We start from the raw sequence: 16,166 nt of genomic DNA on the forward strand, positions 1-16,166 counted from the left end.
CCTAAAGGGCAAAAAACCCTTCCATGCAAATGGGATTACAAGATGAAGGTCACTTCTGGTTCCTCGTCAAAGTACAAAGCAAGATTGGTTGTGAAGGGGTACAAGCAAGAACGTGGAGTTGACTTTGATGAGATCCTCTCTCTTGTAGTCAAGATGACTACATTGAGAACCATTTTGGGTTTGGTTGCAGCTGAAGATATGGATCTAATACAGGTGGATGTAAGGAGTGTATTCTTATATGGTGATTTACACACACACACACACACACACACATATATATATATATATATATATATATATAGCACCAAGAGAATGGTATCATAAGTTTGATACAATTATGCAGTCTCAAGGTTTTCATAGAAGTCAAGTGGATCACTGCGCTAAGGAGAGCTGTTGCTTGACCAAGGAACATTGCATTTGCAACAGAAGACTGTCGCTTGACTAAGGAAACCTGTCGCCTCCAAGAAGAATGAAAGTGGGTAGCAAAACATGTACATGGCACAAGAAAAGCGGATGCCTCCAAGCAGAAAGCTGTATTTTCAGCAAAATGCGGATGTGGCAAGGCCGCTTGGCAGTCTATGGTGGTCTCCTCCACGAGAAATCACCTTTTTGTCTCTTAGGCAATGATATCATGCTTTGATACCATGTGAGAGTATGCAATGGAAGAAGAAACTTGAATATGCAAGAAAAGAAGAAAAGGAACTTGCATTGAACAAGGAATAAATGCTGAATACAGGAGGAGGATTGATCAGTCCCTGCATGCAACCCATAGTGTCAATGAGGGCACCAGATCAAGTTGATGATGATGGTAGTATTGGAGATGGAGCAAGATGACAGAGCCAGAGAGTGCAAATGTTGGAGAGAAAGAAAATTGAATGAGATCTTTGACTGCCAAGTGGGAAACGCCTAGAAATAGCCAAAGCTGGCCAACTTGAAATTTGGGGCCAAAATATGGCCGACCAGCATTTAATACTGGTAAAAATGCTAGAAATGCTCAGAAAAATCCCAAAAAGGATGGACAATGTCCAATAGGTGAGGCAGGTTGAAAAATGTAGAAATTGCTTGGGAAATGCACATAACATTTCAACTAGAGAAGAAAATACAATGAAATGCAATAAACTGGGTGCTCTAGAATGAGCTACCTCCTCCATCAAAACAAGTGATAGACAGGTCAAAGCTCCTAAAGTCCTTGTCTGGCTCAGATTGAGGCTCATAGGTAGGAGATGACATGGCATGACAAACATGACTGCTAATAGGAACCACATTGAACTTTTTTTTGTGTGGTGGAAAGTTAATTTTAGGAGTGGTAGCCGATTAAGTAACAGTGACCTAGAGATGGGAGTAGGGATGGTATACCCAACACATCACAAAACAATACAAGCTTACCCAACCACTCGAGGATGTCGATGACGAGGGAAAGGTAATGAAGTGTCATGGGAAAAAGGATGGTGGTGTAATCCGCTAGTGGAAAAAACTTAGGATCTGTCCAGTGGTGCTTTGCACAATGGGATATGTAGTATGCTATATGTTGAAGAATGCTCATGCAATAGGTGCCACTTGGACAGTGTCCCTCTTGGAGAAATTGTTCACTTGCCCAAGCACCCTAGTATGAAGACGAATTCATGCAATCCATAGGAAAAGGTACAACACGGGAGGAAGGACAATGATGAAGACAAGTGTCAAATTTGTAGAATACCAAGAAGGGTTGAAACCCCCTCTCAACTTGGATGTCAATGCTGAAGAAAGAAGAGGAGCTTGAGGATGTCAGTCTTCATGTGGTGCTGAGAACCATGTGGATGAAGATGATGAAGCATTCCCATTGGAAGAGCAAGGATAGAAGGCACTGCCATGATAGCATCGAGAGAGGTGCTGCACAATCCACCTCGGGAGGGGAAGCCTCCATGCTGTTAGAAGAGCAAACCTCCAAGGTGTGCATCTCCTTTCTCTAGCTCAAGAAAGACTAGTGCAAGTATGCGTGTTAGTCCTACACTGAAATACAAAACCCTACAAAAGAGAAAAAATCTACAAGCACAGAGGTGAGCAGTGAGATGCTCCAAAAAACAAAATTGAAAATAAAAGAAAGCAAAGCTAAGTGCGATGCAATGAGTATGTAAGTATCCAATAGAAGTCTTAAAAAGAAGAGGCTAAGTGTGTAGCCACCATCGCATACGGTGAGGTGGGGAAGTGGTCTTAGAAGGTGTAGTGGATGTCCTAGGAATGGATGTGTAATGTGCAATAGGTGAGCCACCAGCAGACCAATTAGCTAATCCTTTAGGAGTGGTGAAGGAGATAGGCTGTTAAGATTGTTCGCGTGCTACATGTCTAGTAGCCACTAGGGAAGGTGGATTAGATGGTGTAGCAGCGGGAGGTCTAGTCCCACTAGACTGGCCAGCCATAGTGGAGGGAGTCTCAGCAGTGTGCTGTGGTTTTCTAGGAGCAAGACCTTGGGCTTTGGTACGACACTCCTCGTCCACACGGCCTAACCTTTGGCAATGTGTATAAACATATTTTTATTAGGAATTTGCTGTCAAAGGGGTTGTGTTTCTTTGGTTCCATTTGAGGAAGTAGCGTCACCCTTGTTTTGGTTGGCCTTTGCATCTTGCGAGTTCTTGCCATTGTTGGTTTTCCCTTTCGAAGAAGAGGCAACCAACCCTTACCCTTTGAATGGACGTGTGCGGAGGACTTGTTGTGGGCTTGATCATAGAGTCTCACATAACGCAAGAACTGACATTGAAACTTGTAGAAAGTCGGTAATCTAGGTAGTGAGATAATGTGTTGGATAAAATGGAAGTATTTGTCGGGCAATTTGTTCAACAAGAACGTGACGTGATCGTCATCTAACTTTGGGAAGCTAGTAGTGGCAAACTTGGCGAGTGATCACCAATATTTGGCCAACTTGACTTTTAGATCATCCCCTTCCTTAATGGAAAACTCTTGAAGCTCATAATCGAGATATATACGTCAGAGTGCGATCTTGAGCCGCATAGCGGTCAATGAGATGACTCCAATACTCAAATGCAATGGCAAAATATTGTAATTGAGAGTGGAATTCAAGAAGCAACCCCTGCATTAACTCAACATTGGTTGTGGTATTGCAATCTCTCTATTGTAGATTTGATTAGGGTGAGCTAATTGAGGTTCGTTGATACCAATGACGAGGTCCCAAAGTCCTTGAGATTCAAGCACTTGTTGCATGAAGTTTGACCAAGTGATGAAATTCAACACGTTAAAAGAGTCATATTTATGAAGGCTTTTTTGGCCGTTGCAACAAGAGTGGTAATGCTAGGAGATGGAGGTGTGTAACAGAGGTAGTGTGGATAGGGAGGGGGAGTGGAGAACACTTGGGAAGTAATCCTAGAGTATCCCCCATGCATACGAGGCGTGTGCATAGCAGATCCAAATGTGGGCAAGGGCAGATTGGGTATGTGCATGCTAAACGCTTGTGGAGCCCAAGGTGGAGGAATAGGGACATGTGGAGCAGAGGATGGAAATCCTGTGTAGAAGTATGTGAAGAAATACCCTAGCACAGAAACACAAATAACATCGTATGACAAAGCACAGATTGATAGAAGAAGACAATTAGGGTTGGGGTAACTTAGAGACAATGAACGCAGAGAATGAATGAAGTGATATGACTATTGAATATACAATGCTCATGCAACAAAGACACGATACTAGATCAGGCTCAGTAGGCACGATCTCCAATGATGTGGAAAGAGGGATCAAAATTCGGTGCAGGGGATGACACGCTATCCCTCTTGTTAAAGCTGACGTCCCTTAATGATCACCTTGTTCGGCGTCCGAGGATCGAACGAATGGTAGGCTTTTGCTTCAGAGAAATATGCGATAAATATCATCAGGGGTGTGTGTATGCACGACACCCAAAGACTTTGACGTGGGATATGATAGGCCAAGAGCCAAAGAATGCGTCGTACGGGGTCTTTTGTGACAGAGCCACAATCGGGTACCGGTTGAGGATGTACACTGTAGTATAGTAGCCTCAACCTAAAGGCGCTCAGGGAGCTCTACTGCAAACAACATAGAGCGTGCCATTTCCACGATTGTGCGGTTCCTATGCTCTATGACTCCATTCTGAGAGGGGAAGTTGGTAGAGGTGAGCTGGCGAGAGATGCCATGCTGTCGTAGAAACTCAGAAAACTCGTAGGAGATGAACTTATCACCGCTATCACTCCTCATGTAACCAACACGACGATCTGTCTGATTATGAACCAATAGCATCCAAGCAGAGAAATATGTGAAAGCATCGGACTTATGCTTGAGGAAGTACACCCACATATATCTTGAATGATCATCAACTATCAAAAAGAAGTACAACACGTTGTTCAAGGTGATAGTGGGTATGGGCCCACAAAGATCAACGTGAATCAATCTAAGAGATGCCTCAGCTCTATGTGTAGATTGCTGAGGGAATGGGATACAATGTTGCTTCCCAAGTTGACATGCTTTACAGGTATCTTAAGCTATCTTTAGGCGAGGAAGGCCCTCAACCATCTCATGGTGAGACAACTCATAAAGAGAGTCATAGCTAAGATGCCCTAGGGAGAAATGCCAAAGACGCTCATTGTTTATAGGCTCCTAAGATGTGGCTAATGCTTGGAAGCTATGGAATACGGAGCTCTTGATTGTCGGCTCAATAAGAAAATGGGTCATGTGGTATAGGCCATTAGGTTGTGCCTCATCGCTAGCAATCACTAAACTAGTCTAAGAGTCAAGGACCTTGATTGTGGTCGCTATAAAGAAAACTGCTCGCCCCAACTGGTAGAGCCGTTGAACAGATAACAAGTTCACTCCAAGCTAAGAGACATAGTATACATTGTCTAGTGAAGCCAGATTCGGACCCTTGTCAGTGGCAAAATTGACGCAACCTTGAGCTTGGATCTTGAACGAGGATTTGTTTTTTATGCAGACCCACCTAGTTGTAGAGGCTTGGATACGGAAGATGTCCTCTATAGGAGTCATGTGATGTGTAGCTCCACTGTCCACAATCCAGATAGGTGCTGATGTGCTCGACTGTGACGAGTGAGCCTCCGTGGTAATCTCGTCGGAAGGCAACTCACAGATGTGGATGAAACTCTCATTGGATGTCTTTATGGAGATGACGTGAGCCTCTATAGACTAGTTAGACAAGCCCCATGGAGTTGAGAACGTTGTCTACTAAGATGGCTGACTAGAGACAGTGTGAGTCTGATCTTTCCCTACTACTACTACTACTACTACTACTACTACTACTATAACACAAACAACAACAAACAATAAAATTAAACAACAATAAACAAGAAAAGAAAAAAAACTACTACTACAACAACAACAAACAAAAAACTACTATTACTACTACTAGTACTACTACTACAACCACGACTACGACCACGACTACGATGTCGTGATGTTATGAGGACACGTGCCATTACCCTATCTCCCCTGATGGGGGTTGCCCGACTAGGGGGCGGGGGTTTGTGACTTGGGTTTTGGTGTTGTGCCTCTTGCCTTTGATTGACACTCGTTGACAAAACGACCAGCCTTTTGACAATGTTGACAATATCTATTTTTCTTAGGTACATTCTGCTACCTGGGTTTGAGTTGAGGCTGAGAGTTTCCTTGTGATTCCCCTATAGGATTTTGTGTTTGATTTTGATTTTATTTATCCTTCCCTTGCTGCTCCTTTTCAGAATGAGCAACAAGAGCCCCCTCTAAGGGATTATTCATATGAAACTGATCAAACAGCCGTGCATAACACAATAGCTAAGACTTAAATTCATAGAATGTGGGTAAATTGGATAGAGAAACCACTTGCTGTACAAAATTGAAGTATTTACGTGGTAGCTTGTTAAGAAACAATGTGACCTGATCGTTAGAGGACTTAAGAGTCCTTGTAGTGGAGAATTCATCAAGGGGACGTTGATAATCAACCAACTTGACTTTCAAGTCATCTTGGTCAGAGATTTAGAAGTTTTTAAGCTCATGGTCAAGATTTATTCGATGGGTTCTATCTTGAGCCACATAGCGGTCTGTCAAGTGTGCCCATCGCTTTGATGCTAAGTCTAAATGTTGGAGCTGAGAATGAAATTCAGGCAATAAGCCTCGCATTAGCTCGACAATAGTGGAGACATTCCTAGCCTTCCATGAGTGGATAACCTTGTATGGAACAAGTGCGGGATCGGGTTGGGGTTCCAATTCCTACACAAGATCCCATAGGTTCTGTGAGTCAAGGACATGTCTCATCAAGTTAACCAAGTTGTAAAGTTTGATGCGTTAAAATGAGTCTTATCATTGAATGTATGCTTGGCAGAAGATGAGGTAGAACCATGAGGTGTCGGGAATGTGGGGTAAGATGGATGTGGAGGATAAGATGGTGGTAGTGGTGGTGGTGGAGATGTCTGATAAGAAGGAGGGGGAAGAGATGGATAGGCAGAAATAGGTTGTGAGTGTCCAATGACTGCTGATTGATGCGGAGGCACTGTAACATGAATGTTTCCATAAGGTGGCGGTGGCGGTGGAGGCATTGGGACACATAAGCCTCGTCCAAATGTCGGCAGGGACACAACCTAATGAGCAGAGGGTCCATTAGGTAATGCCATGGAGGCAAACTGTGGCACCAACTGATCCACACTTGGGAGAGGTTGGGGGGAATGCCCAAGTTGCAATGATTCCGAAAGTTTGTGAGGAAAAGGTGGAACACCACTCGACTGAGAAAGAGACGAGGTCCTAACAACTGTGCCTAAGCTTGAAAAACCCTCTGGTGTGGTGAATGAAAACACATGATCCTACATGAGATGCAACATGCGGTGCACTTAATGGAGACCGAAAGGATGTGGCAACGGAATAAGAGGGTGGGATGAGAGGGAGATTAAATGGATTTGAGATAGTTGTAGATGTGGGAAATAATGTAGGTTCCTTTTGTCCATTAAATGCATTAAATTGAAATGACGATGATGAAGATGCACCTACTTCATTTTGACCTTCGGAAATAAAATTGTTTGAAGGAAAAGAAGGGGAAGGAGTACTCACAGTTTCTTGTTTCAACTGCTTACCTAGACTTGAGTTCATAAATAAATATTTGTCTTTCTCATTACTCATAAACTGGAAATTGGTTTGCATACGTCCTTCATCATGAAAATCATCCATACCAATAGGAGAAGGGAAATCAACCTTAATAGAATTTGAAATGGTAGACATGTTTGGCATTGGAGAGAATAAGTATGAAGGCAATGGAGTGTATCTTGTGCCAGTTTACACTTGTGGATGGCTAGTCCTAGGTGGAGATTGTGCACTTCTTGCATGATCAGTAGATTGGTGCATTGAATCTAAAGGGTGAAATTCAGACTTACCTTCTATCTACTGCCAGGCTCTATGCATCAAAATGAGATCGTACTCAGCTTAAGTGATCTCGTAAGGTCGTGGAACTCCATGGTAGTCCAAGGTCTGCTTGGCCATGTTGGGAGATTGTGAAGCAAGTTGTGAGGCCCACTTCGACTTGTTTCTTGATGGATTTAGCTTGGATGTGAGAAGTGGTGTGGAAGTAGTGTTCAAAGTCATCCGCCCTTTTGTTGTTTCTACTTTTTGTGTAGAGCTTTCAGATCAAGGCCTAGGTTTCTCTCAGAGAATTTGACTCTGATACCATGTAAAGAAAATACCCTAACATAGAAACACAAATAACATTGTACAACAAAGCATAAATTGATAGAAGAACACATTTAGGGTTAGGGTAACTTAGAGACAATAAACACATAGAATGAATGAAGTGATACGACTACTAAATATACAATGCTCATGCAGCAAACACACTATGCAGTGAATGAATATTGAATCTTGAACTCTTTTATCTCAAGGATCAGGTTAGGGGTAATGAGCTGGAGAGTGTGTTGTACTTTGAATGGATCCCGAATCTCAGCAAGCAGCCTCGGAGTGTCGAACAACGGTAAACACAGCTTGTGTGTGGTTGGACCTAATGCAGATGGCAATCTAGAGAGAGCGTGCTGTAAACGCAGGCTGAGGGGAGAGAAAAAGTGCAAACGCAGGTTGAGGTAAAAGAAAAACTGCAAATGCAATAGGGCGGAGAGAGAAAACAGGCAGGGCGGTATCTGGGTACTGCAAACGCAGCAGTATGCTAATGTGGTAGGCTGTACGACAGCTAGATGGGTGGACAGCAGCAGTCGACTTTCTGGAAACATCAGAAAATGATGATGGAGGGCTGGAAATAGGTGCTAGATGAGTGAAGACTGCAATGGACAGCTTGGATTGTGATGTCCTTCGTGAATCGGGTGTGGGCAGTAAGCTGAAAACACTTGAAACTTGCAAAAACGAGATTCAAGCTGGAGGGCAGCATATCTATTTATAGAAAGTTTGGGCCCTTCCAATTGGGTTTGTGCCTATGGGATACATACACTCTCTATGAATGCATTTCTTTTAGATAAACAAGGTTTGTTCTTAATTAAGCATGTTTTGGGGCTGTTTAAGAGAAGATAATGCATTTTTACCTCAACAGAGAGACCCAAGGGATGTGTGACAATGGTCCATACGCAGAGGATGGATATGTCTGCATTTGAAAGGTTGTGTGGAGGGTTTGTGAGTGTTTGGGGGTAGTGAGGGGAATGCCCATTACAGTCATCTCAGAGTGAAAGGATGTGGTTAAGTGGAGATAGGTGAAAGGTACAGAGTGAAAGGGTGGCATTCCCCCTAATGATGCACCAAGAGGTGAAGTCAATGGAGGGTAGGTAGATGGTGGAATGGAGAAAGAGAAAGTGCTAAGAGCGGAAATGGAAGATCCAACCCCTAGTGTGCTTTAAGCGGAAGTGGAATGTAATCCAAGATTTTGGAATGAAGATGTGAATAGGTTAGAATGTGGAGAAGATAGTGGTGGGATGAGAGGTAGTTGAGAAGTGTGGTTTACATGCTGAAATGAAATAAATGGTAGAGATATGCTTGATGAATTGTGTCTCCTTCGAGAGCCTCTGCGTTAACATACTAGAAACCATCCAGATTCTGCACATGAAAAGGAGAAACAGAAGAGGGTTTGGCTCATATGACTCAAAAGGGTTATACGAACTTGACACAAGGCCTAGCTGTGATGACAGAGATGGATCACTAGACATGCCAAATGTCATGGTCTCTCCAAGATTAGAGAGATGGCCAATCTCACCAATTGGTCTAGATGGAGTAGTAGCACTCGTTGGAGGAGTGTAAACCGATATGTATGTGATTCACAAGTACTTCTCAAACTCTTCATTTGTTAAATGACCAAAATGAGAAGAACAAGATGATAAATGTGAAGGTGTGTCCACCAAAGGAAGGTGGAAAACTGATCACCCCAGGCAAAGAATTGCCAGATTTCAATAGGAGAGCAAAAATGTAGATTGCCTGCTGGACAAAAATAATGTATGTACTGCAGCAGCCGCCCAGTGGTAGAGATGGCAACAATGTGTCTCATGGCACTAGATGCTGAAAACACAGGCTGAATAGGTGCTATAAGCAGCAAATGGAGACCTCCAAATAGTAGGGTGATGGTTGAAAAGAGGGCACCTAAGGCTGGATAGTGATGGGCTGCACTCGGTGATGGCTGGACAATAGATGGTAGGTGGCTGATGGCTGAAATCTACATGGTAGAGTGGGAAGCTTGCACAAAAGGATAAGGTTGAGGGTGGGCAGCTCGTCTATTGATAGATGTTGAAGGGATTTTTAGGGTTTTGGGGTACCATTGAAACTCTCTCGAATTGTGCACCAAATTTGCATTTTTCATTAAGCATTTTTAGGGGTTGTCAAAAAATGCTAATCAATTGTAAAGTGTGTTTTAGCTCAACACATCTAACATCACCTCATCCCAAACTAAGGATCTTCTAGCCCCACCAAAGTTGAATCCAATCCCCATTCCTAAACCAACCATAGCCCCTTGTGGTAGTGGTAGTGGCACTCCAAGGAGGTTGAGAGGAGGTCTTCCTAGGGATGTAGCACAGTTTCTCCACTCCTTAGTATCCGTGTTCATGAGTGGTGGCTGACCATTGGTACGGTGGGTCCTAGATCTTCCCCTTAGTCAGTGCCTTGCAGTATCTTTGACTGGTTTGGTCCTTATCTTTCCCTATGCTAGTCTCTTAGGAGTCCTAGGTTATCCTTAAGGATCTTAGGCTAATTTTCTTTAGGCTTAGCTATACTTTATTAAGTCTTCCACTGCACACTTTCTTTTTTCATTCTCTTTTGTTGCATCTCACTCTCACAACATCCAAAGCATCCTTCTTTTCTTAGCATTTGTCTTTCTTTTCTTTTAGTTGAGGTGTTTTATCATCTAACCATCATTTTCTATAGTTTAGGTGGACTACTACCTTGGTGGTTGTGCCTTCACATTCTTGATTGGCATAGGAGGTCTCTTGAGGTCGAGTTTCAGGCATGCTGATGACACTCGGTTAGCATTGGAGCCCTCTCTCGAGATCAAATATGGGCCCATTCCAACTGCCTTGGTGGTTGACTTTTCCTTGCTCTTCCAATTGGGGAGGGGGAGGTCTTCCTCCATCCATTCGATCTATTTGCATGGTGGCCTGCTATCATGGAGTTTTTTCGACTAGCATGGAGCCATCTCTTGAGGTTGAGGTTTGAGCTTGCATATTTTAGTTGATCAACATTGGAGTCCTCTCTCTCGATCAAGTACAGGTATATTTTGCATATCTAGATGGCCGATTCTCCTTTGGCTATTCTTGTTAAGGGGTGTTAGGTCTATCTCCATTATCAGATTCATCATGGTTCTTGTGACTATATGAAGACCAACATCAAGTTCTTCTTCCTCGTTCGACATCAACATCCATGGTTGAGAGGGGGTTCCTACCCTTTCTTGGTATTCTACACGTCGACATTTGTCTTTGACATCAACCTCTCTTCCTTGTTGTACCTTCCCCTTGCATTGTATGATCATCATCATCTTTGTAAAAGGGTGCTTGGGCAAGTGAACAATTTCCCCACAAGGGACTCTGTCCAAGTGGCACTTGTTGCATGTCCATTCTCATCATGTAGCATTACTCTATGCATGTAATTGTGTAGAGCACCTTCAAGTGGATCTTGAGCGACTTCCACTAGAGGCTCTTTCACCACGTTACCACCACTACATACTTCTTCTCCCTTTTTCCTTTGTCATCAACATCCATGGATGGTTGGGATTGCTTGTTTGTTTTGTGATGTGATGGATCTAACCATCCCTTTTCATTCTCCCTCCTAGGGTTATGGTTACTTGATAGGTTGCAAACCATATCTTTTCCCACAAAAAGAAAAAAAAGAGGTTCAATGTGGCTATTGGGCAGCAGGTGCTTTGTTTGATGTCATGCTTGCATCTAGCACATTGAGATCCTGTATAACAATGTTCGGGAGTGCATCTGACCATCCCTTGGGAGTTTAGGCAGCCACGATTTGAGAGGGGCTGTTAGTGGTCATGCTCGGCTCTTGGTTGTGAGCCCTACACTGAGTTAGTGCGGGACATAAGGAGTTCTGTCTGGGTCCATTCTTTTTGGTCACATTTTGGTCTTATTGTCCTTTGTCCCTATTTTTGGGCCACATCCATCTTTTTGCCCAGGATGGCACCCAAGAGTATGTTTAGGGTTTCTTGCCTATTTGTAGGCACTCCCTTTAGTTGCTTATTATTACTTCTTGCCTTCTCACTTCTAGCTCTCCCAATACAGCTATGCATTGTAGCACATGGGAGGGGCTGATCATTGTATTGAGCTTAGTTCTCTCTTCATTGCCTTCATTTTTAATTCTTGGTTGTGTTCCTCTTCTGCTGCCATCTCTCACCGGGGGAGGGTGGGGGAACAGCTAGGGGGGATGACAGTGGGTAAGGTATGAGCTGGAGTGGAAGGTGCAAGTGCAGGATGGTAGTAGGCAGAAGCTGGAAGAGAATGTGCAGGCTCAAGCATGACCTGGAGGCACAGATGCAGGTGGTGGGGCTGACGGGGGCAGCCAGGATGCCGGAGGAGCAGGCGGAAGGCTGAGATGACGGGCAGGATTGACAGGGGAAGGTGAGAGTTTGGAGGAGCAGGTGGGAGGCTGGCAGGGATGTGCAGGATGTTGACAGGGGCAGGCAGAGCTGGGGGAGCAGCAGGAAAGTGATGTGGTGGCGGAAGCAGCAGCCCAGCAATGCTAGCAGGTGGCTGCAAGCAGCAGCAGTGTCAGTCAGTCAACTATGTGCTTTCTACATATAGTAAAGGGCTTTTTTTTTTTCTATAGGTCAAAAAGACTTACGAGACCAAAATGGTGAATTCAACTGTGCAGAATATATCTCATCAGAATAGCTAAAAAACAAGGTAATCTGCTGAGGTCAATCTCATCAGGAATATCCAATTATGATTACACACGATTATAAATACAGCTTTTGGACTAGGGAAGGAGGGAGTGAAAGAGATTACCTGTAGTTAGAGAGAGAGGTAAAGAAGGGACAGATAGGAGGGAGGGAGATCTATTGTACTAATTCTATGTTTTGTGCAGTGGTCTTGAGCTTTTACGTGATCCAAAATATAACAAAGGACTGGCTTTCTTGGAAACTGAAAGGGACAATCATTATCTTACAGGGCTTCTTCCCCCAGCAGTTTTTACACAACAATTGCAAGTAAGCAGTGCATTCCTTGTCCTGGATTTTCCAGTCAAACAAAGCATGGGACTTGGGCTGCAATGGGGGTTTAATAGAGCATAAATACTAGCTTCTTAACTAAGCTACATTTGAAAACCCATGTAGTGGTTGACTTCTGGATACTATGAACAATTTGCATTTCTTAACTAAAGGTTTAAAGTAGGTGCTCATGGAGTATGTAGCCGCATTGATTTTTGAAAGCAATGTTGCAGTACACCAACGCTTATGCACTGGGTTGGCTAAAATAGTATTCTTTAATCTAACCCATTTGAACTAAGATAAAATAATATGAAAAAGGAACACGTCAAGTTGTTCTTTGTCCTTTGCTTGAGAAATACTTTTTTATCACCTTATGAACTTGTAATGCTTACAATGTCTACCTAAGTTAGACGGTATAGTCAGAACAGTGAAAGATTCTGAGTTATGTACCAAACTGTTTCTCTGTTCATGACAAATTTCTTGGTGTGCTGAGAACCTTGCAAACCTCAAAAGTTGCCTTGATATTTATGCTACATGGTACATTGAGATTGTTGTTTAACATGAGAGCATTCAACTCATCTGAACACTTTAGAAGCAAGTCTAAATGCAAAGGACCAAAGTTTGACAAAACTGAAAGTTTGGAGAGAGCCAGCTGGCATGGCTACAAACTCTTAAGAAAGGGGCTTTCTTGAAGACAAAGGCACGGGCAAAACTCACATTTAAGCATTTGTATTCAGCTTGGCTAGGTGTCAACTAACCCTGTTGAGAACCACTCTAGTGAAGGTTATAATATTTTCAACCAAATGCAAACGAAATCTGTCAAAAAGGAACGAAAAGTGCCAAGTGTAAATAAGGATTTGGTTTTAGGTTTTTCCTTGTTCCTACCCATCTTAATTCTCCTTCCCAACCTGGTCCTGTACTGAGAGAGAGAGATTTTAGGAGCTCTCTCCTGAAAAATGAGGTTTTGCAAGGCTCTCCTGTGATACATCCAATGTCTCCACCCTTTCTGTCACAAGCAGCTCCTTCTGCACCTCCAATGGCATTGAGCCACCACCTTGGTCCTCGGCTTGTTGCAGCCAGCACACTCAACCAAGTCAACATCCTCTCCTTAACAGTGAAGTAAACTGATCCCTGATTGTTGATGGCTTTCACTTGTAGCAAAATACCTCCGAGTGAAAAGATCCATCCAAGTCTGTAAAGTAGGAAGTGTGTTCTCAACATCTGGAATTCCTCATGAATAGACTCCATCATCACCTGCAATCCTTGCAATCCCTTTTGTTGACTGTCCACAGGGAGGTCTAGAAAGGTGAACCATTCTCCAACAGTGTTAGCAATCCTAGGGGAAAAGATCTTGTCTATCTTCATAAATTTTGTAAGTCACACAAATGAGTATTTGTTGACAAACCTCAGTATTCACGTCATGGAAACAAACTTTGGAGTGTTACTTGGACAACTAAATGGTGAAAGAAAATCTGCATTATGGAAAAAGCAAGCCCACGCTCAAGGAAAGAGTTTTTGTTCAGTGAAGTCTTTCTAGCTAAAAGGAGTTACTGTTTCCACACGCCCTCATTGAACATGCGAGAGCAAAACAGTACACCAATTACTTTGGCATTTTCTCTACTTAAGAGGTTTCCTTGACAAGTTATCTTCCTTGTTAGTTGCAAGATCTCCTGAAACATGGTTTCCAGGATTCTCTGGTGCTTGTTGGATATGATAGGCACATGGCTGATTATGCCATATTTCTACAGCCAGCGTGGATTGTCAAGTACTGATTCACTCGTTGCAACAACAGCATTCATAAGGTTGTCATTGACTCAGCAAAGAGATTTGTAGCAGCTTAATTTTCACCCCACTATTTCTCATTGTACATTTAATCATAAAATTATGATCCTTCTGTTGATTGAAGTAATAAAGGCCTTTTCCAAATAAAAAAGGAATGGGTGAGGATGTAATCTAGAGCCTCAAAACCTTAGACTTCTAGTCTATTCGTAGCTGATAATCATTTGCCTACAGCCCAAGCAAAGAGCTAGCAACCATTGACACAGATAATGAGATTTTGAGACTCCTAATTTACATGTCTAAAACTTCTAACATCTCAAGTTTTTGAAAATTCCTTTACTGGCTTAGAAGTGACTGTGATATCACACACATTGGAATATATTCCACATTTTACAATTGTTTAGCACAGACGATTGGGGATCCAAAACTGTGAGATCTTTGTCAAGGACCACTCCACATTGCCCTAATTGTGTCATCACACACTTTGGAATATATTCCACATTTTACAATTGTTTAGCACAGACGATCGGGGATCCAAAACTGTGAGATCTTTGTCAAGGACCACTCCACATTGCCCTAATTGTGTCAGGGGTTTTGGATTGTGTACATACTTTTACTTTTCGGAATACTTCTTTGATGTTCAAGACTCAAGCTTCTTATCTTCTTGTTTGCACCAGTAAGAGGGTAGCATGCCACATTTGAACTTGGTGCATAGACTTGTGGTGCCACATATCTTTTAAATATCTGTGACCTACAAAATTGCAATAACTTGTGAAGCTTCAGCCTTTTGTGAGAGTGGTTACAATATTTTAAAGTTTGTTTATACTTGAGGGAGATGACCATATGACACACACACATTACTATCAGTGCATTCTTTTTTGGCAGCTGTTTTATGAGCTCTATAGCTGGCCAACTTTTAGTTGCTCATGGCCTATTTATAGGCTGGTTGCTCTTCTCCTCCTGTCATTATCATTTGCATGTCTTATTGGATAGAGGGGACTGATTCTGGTGTCCACACAGCTGGTGACTCACTGTTGTATGCGATTGTCTCATGTGTTGGTATATGGATTCCATTTCCCAAGGATATACTTTTGAGCCATCTCTTTGCAGTGTTCTTCTATTCTTTAGTTTCTCTCTTTTCTCGCAGTCTCTCTTGTGTTGTGCAGCCTATTGCAACAGTCTTCTACCCTTCCATTGTTGCACCCACTTATGACATGGTGTCAAACATCCATGTTAGGCCCTAGAGTGCTGTTTTCTGTTGTTGCAGGTCCACTATTTGCTGTCCTTGATGTTTCTTGATTGACCTTTTAGCATTTGGGCTTTTCATTTTTGTCTTCCTTGCAAGTTGGATGATTGTCTTTCCAGGCTCTTTTGGTTGCGATTGGTCAGATTTTCCTTGTTGCAGTAGTTGTTTCTATGATCAATTGTTTATCCACTACATGTGAACCCGTGTGATAAGTGCAATTTGTGTTTTGTTTTGGCTGTCCTCTCTCTTTCTCTTTTTTGGTTTTGGAAGCTATTGTGTGGCCCGAGACTCCAACTTCCCTTCGAGATGATTGGGACTATGCCAACTATGATGAAGCTCTGCTTACATGGGATATAGATGATGCTCATGCATATTCTACTATTTCTTGATTGACCTTTAAGCATTTGGGCTTTTCATTTTTGTCTTCCTTGCAAGTTGGATGATTGTCTTTCCAGGCTCTTTTGGTTGCGATTGGTCAGATTTTCCCTGTTGCAGTAGTTGTTTCTATGATCAATTGTTTATCCACTACATGTGAACTCGTGTGAT

General features: G+C 42.7%; 1 protein-coding gene across 1 annotated transcript in view; it reads left to right on the forward strand.

The window, feature by feature from the left end:
• The window catches only part of LOC148036702 (NADP-dependent malic enzyme-like), a 114,468-nt gene that overhangs the window by 38,960 nt on the left and 59,342 nt on the right, over positions 1-16,166 (forward strand). The window contains exon 3 of the mRNA XM_087678757.1: positions 12,475-12,595. Coding sequence (XP_087534883.1) covers positions 12,475-12,595 — 121 coding nt within the window. The remainder of the gene's footprint in view (positions 1-12,474; positions 12,596-16,166) is intronic.

The sequence above is a fragment of the Lygodium microphyllum genome, chromosome 5 (assembly GCF_053477565.2).
Source record: "Lygodium microphyllum isolate KBCC chromosome 5, Lygodium_microphyllum_v1.1.10, whole genome shotgun sequence".
Classification (NCBI taxonomy): Eukaryota; Viridiplantae; Streptophyta; class Polypodiopsida; order Schizaeales; family Lygodiaceae; genus Lygodium; species Lygodium microphyllum.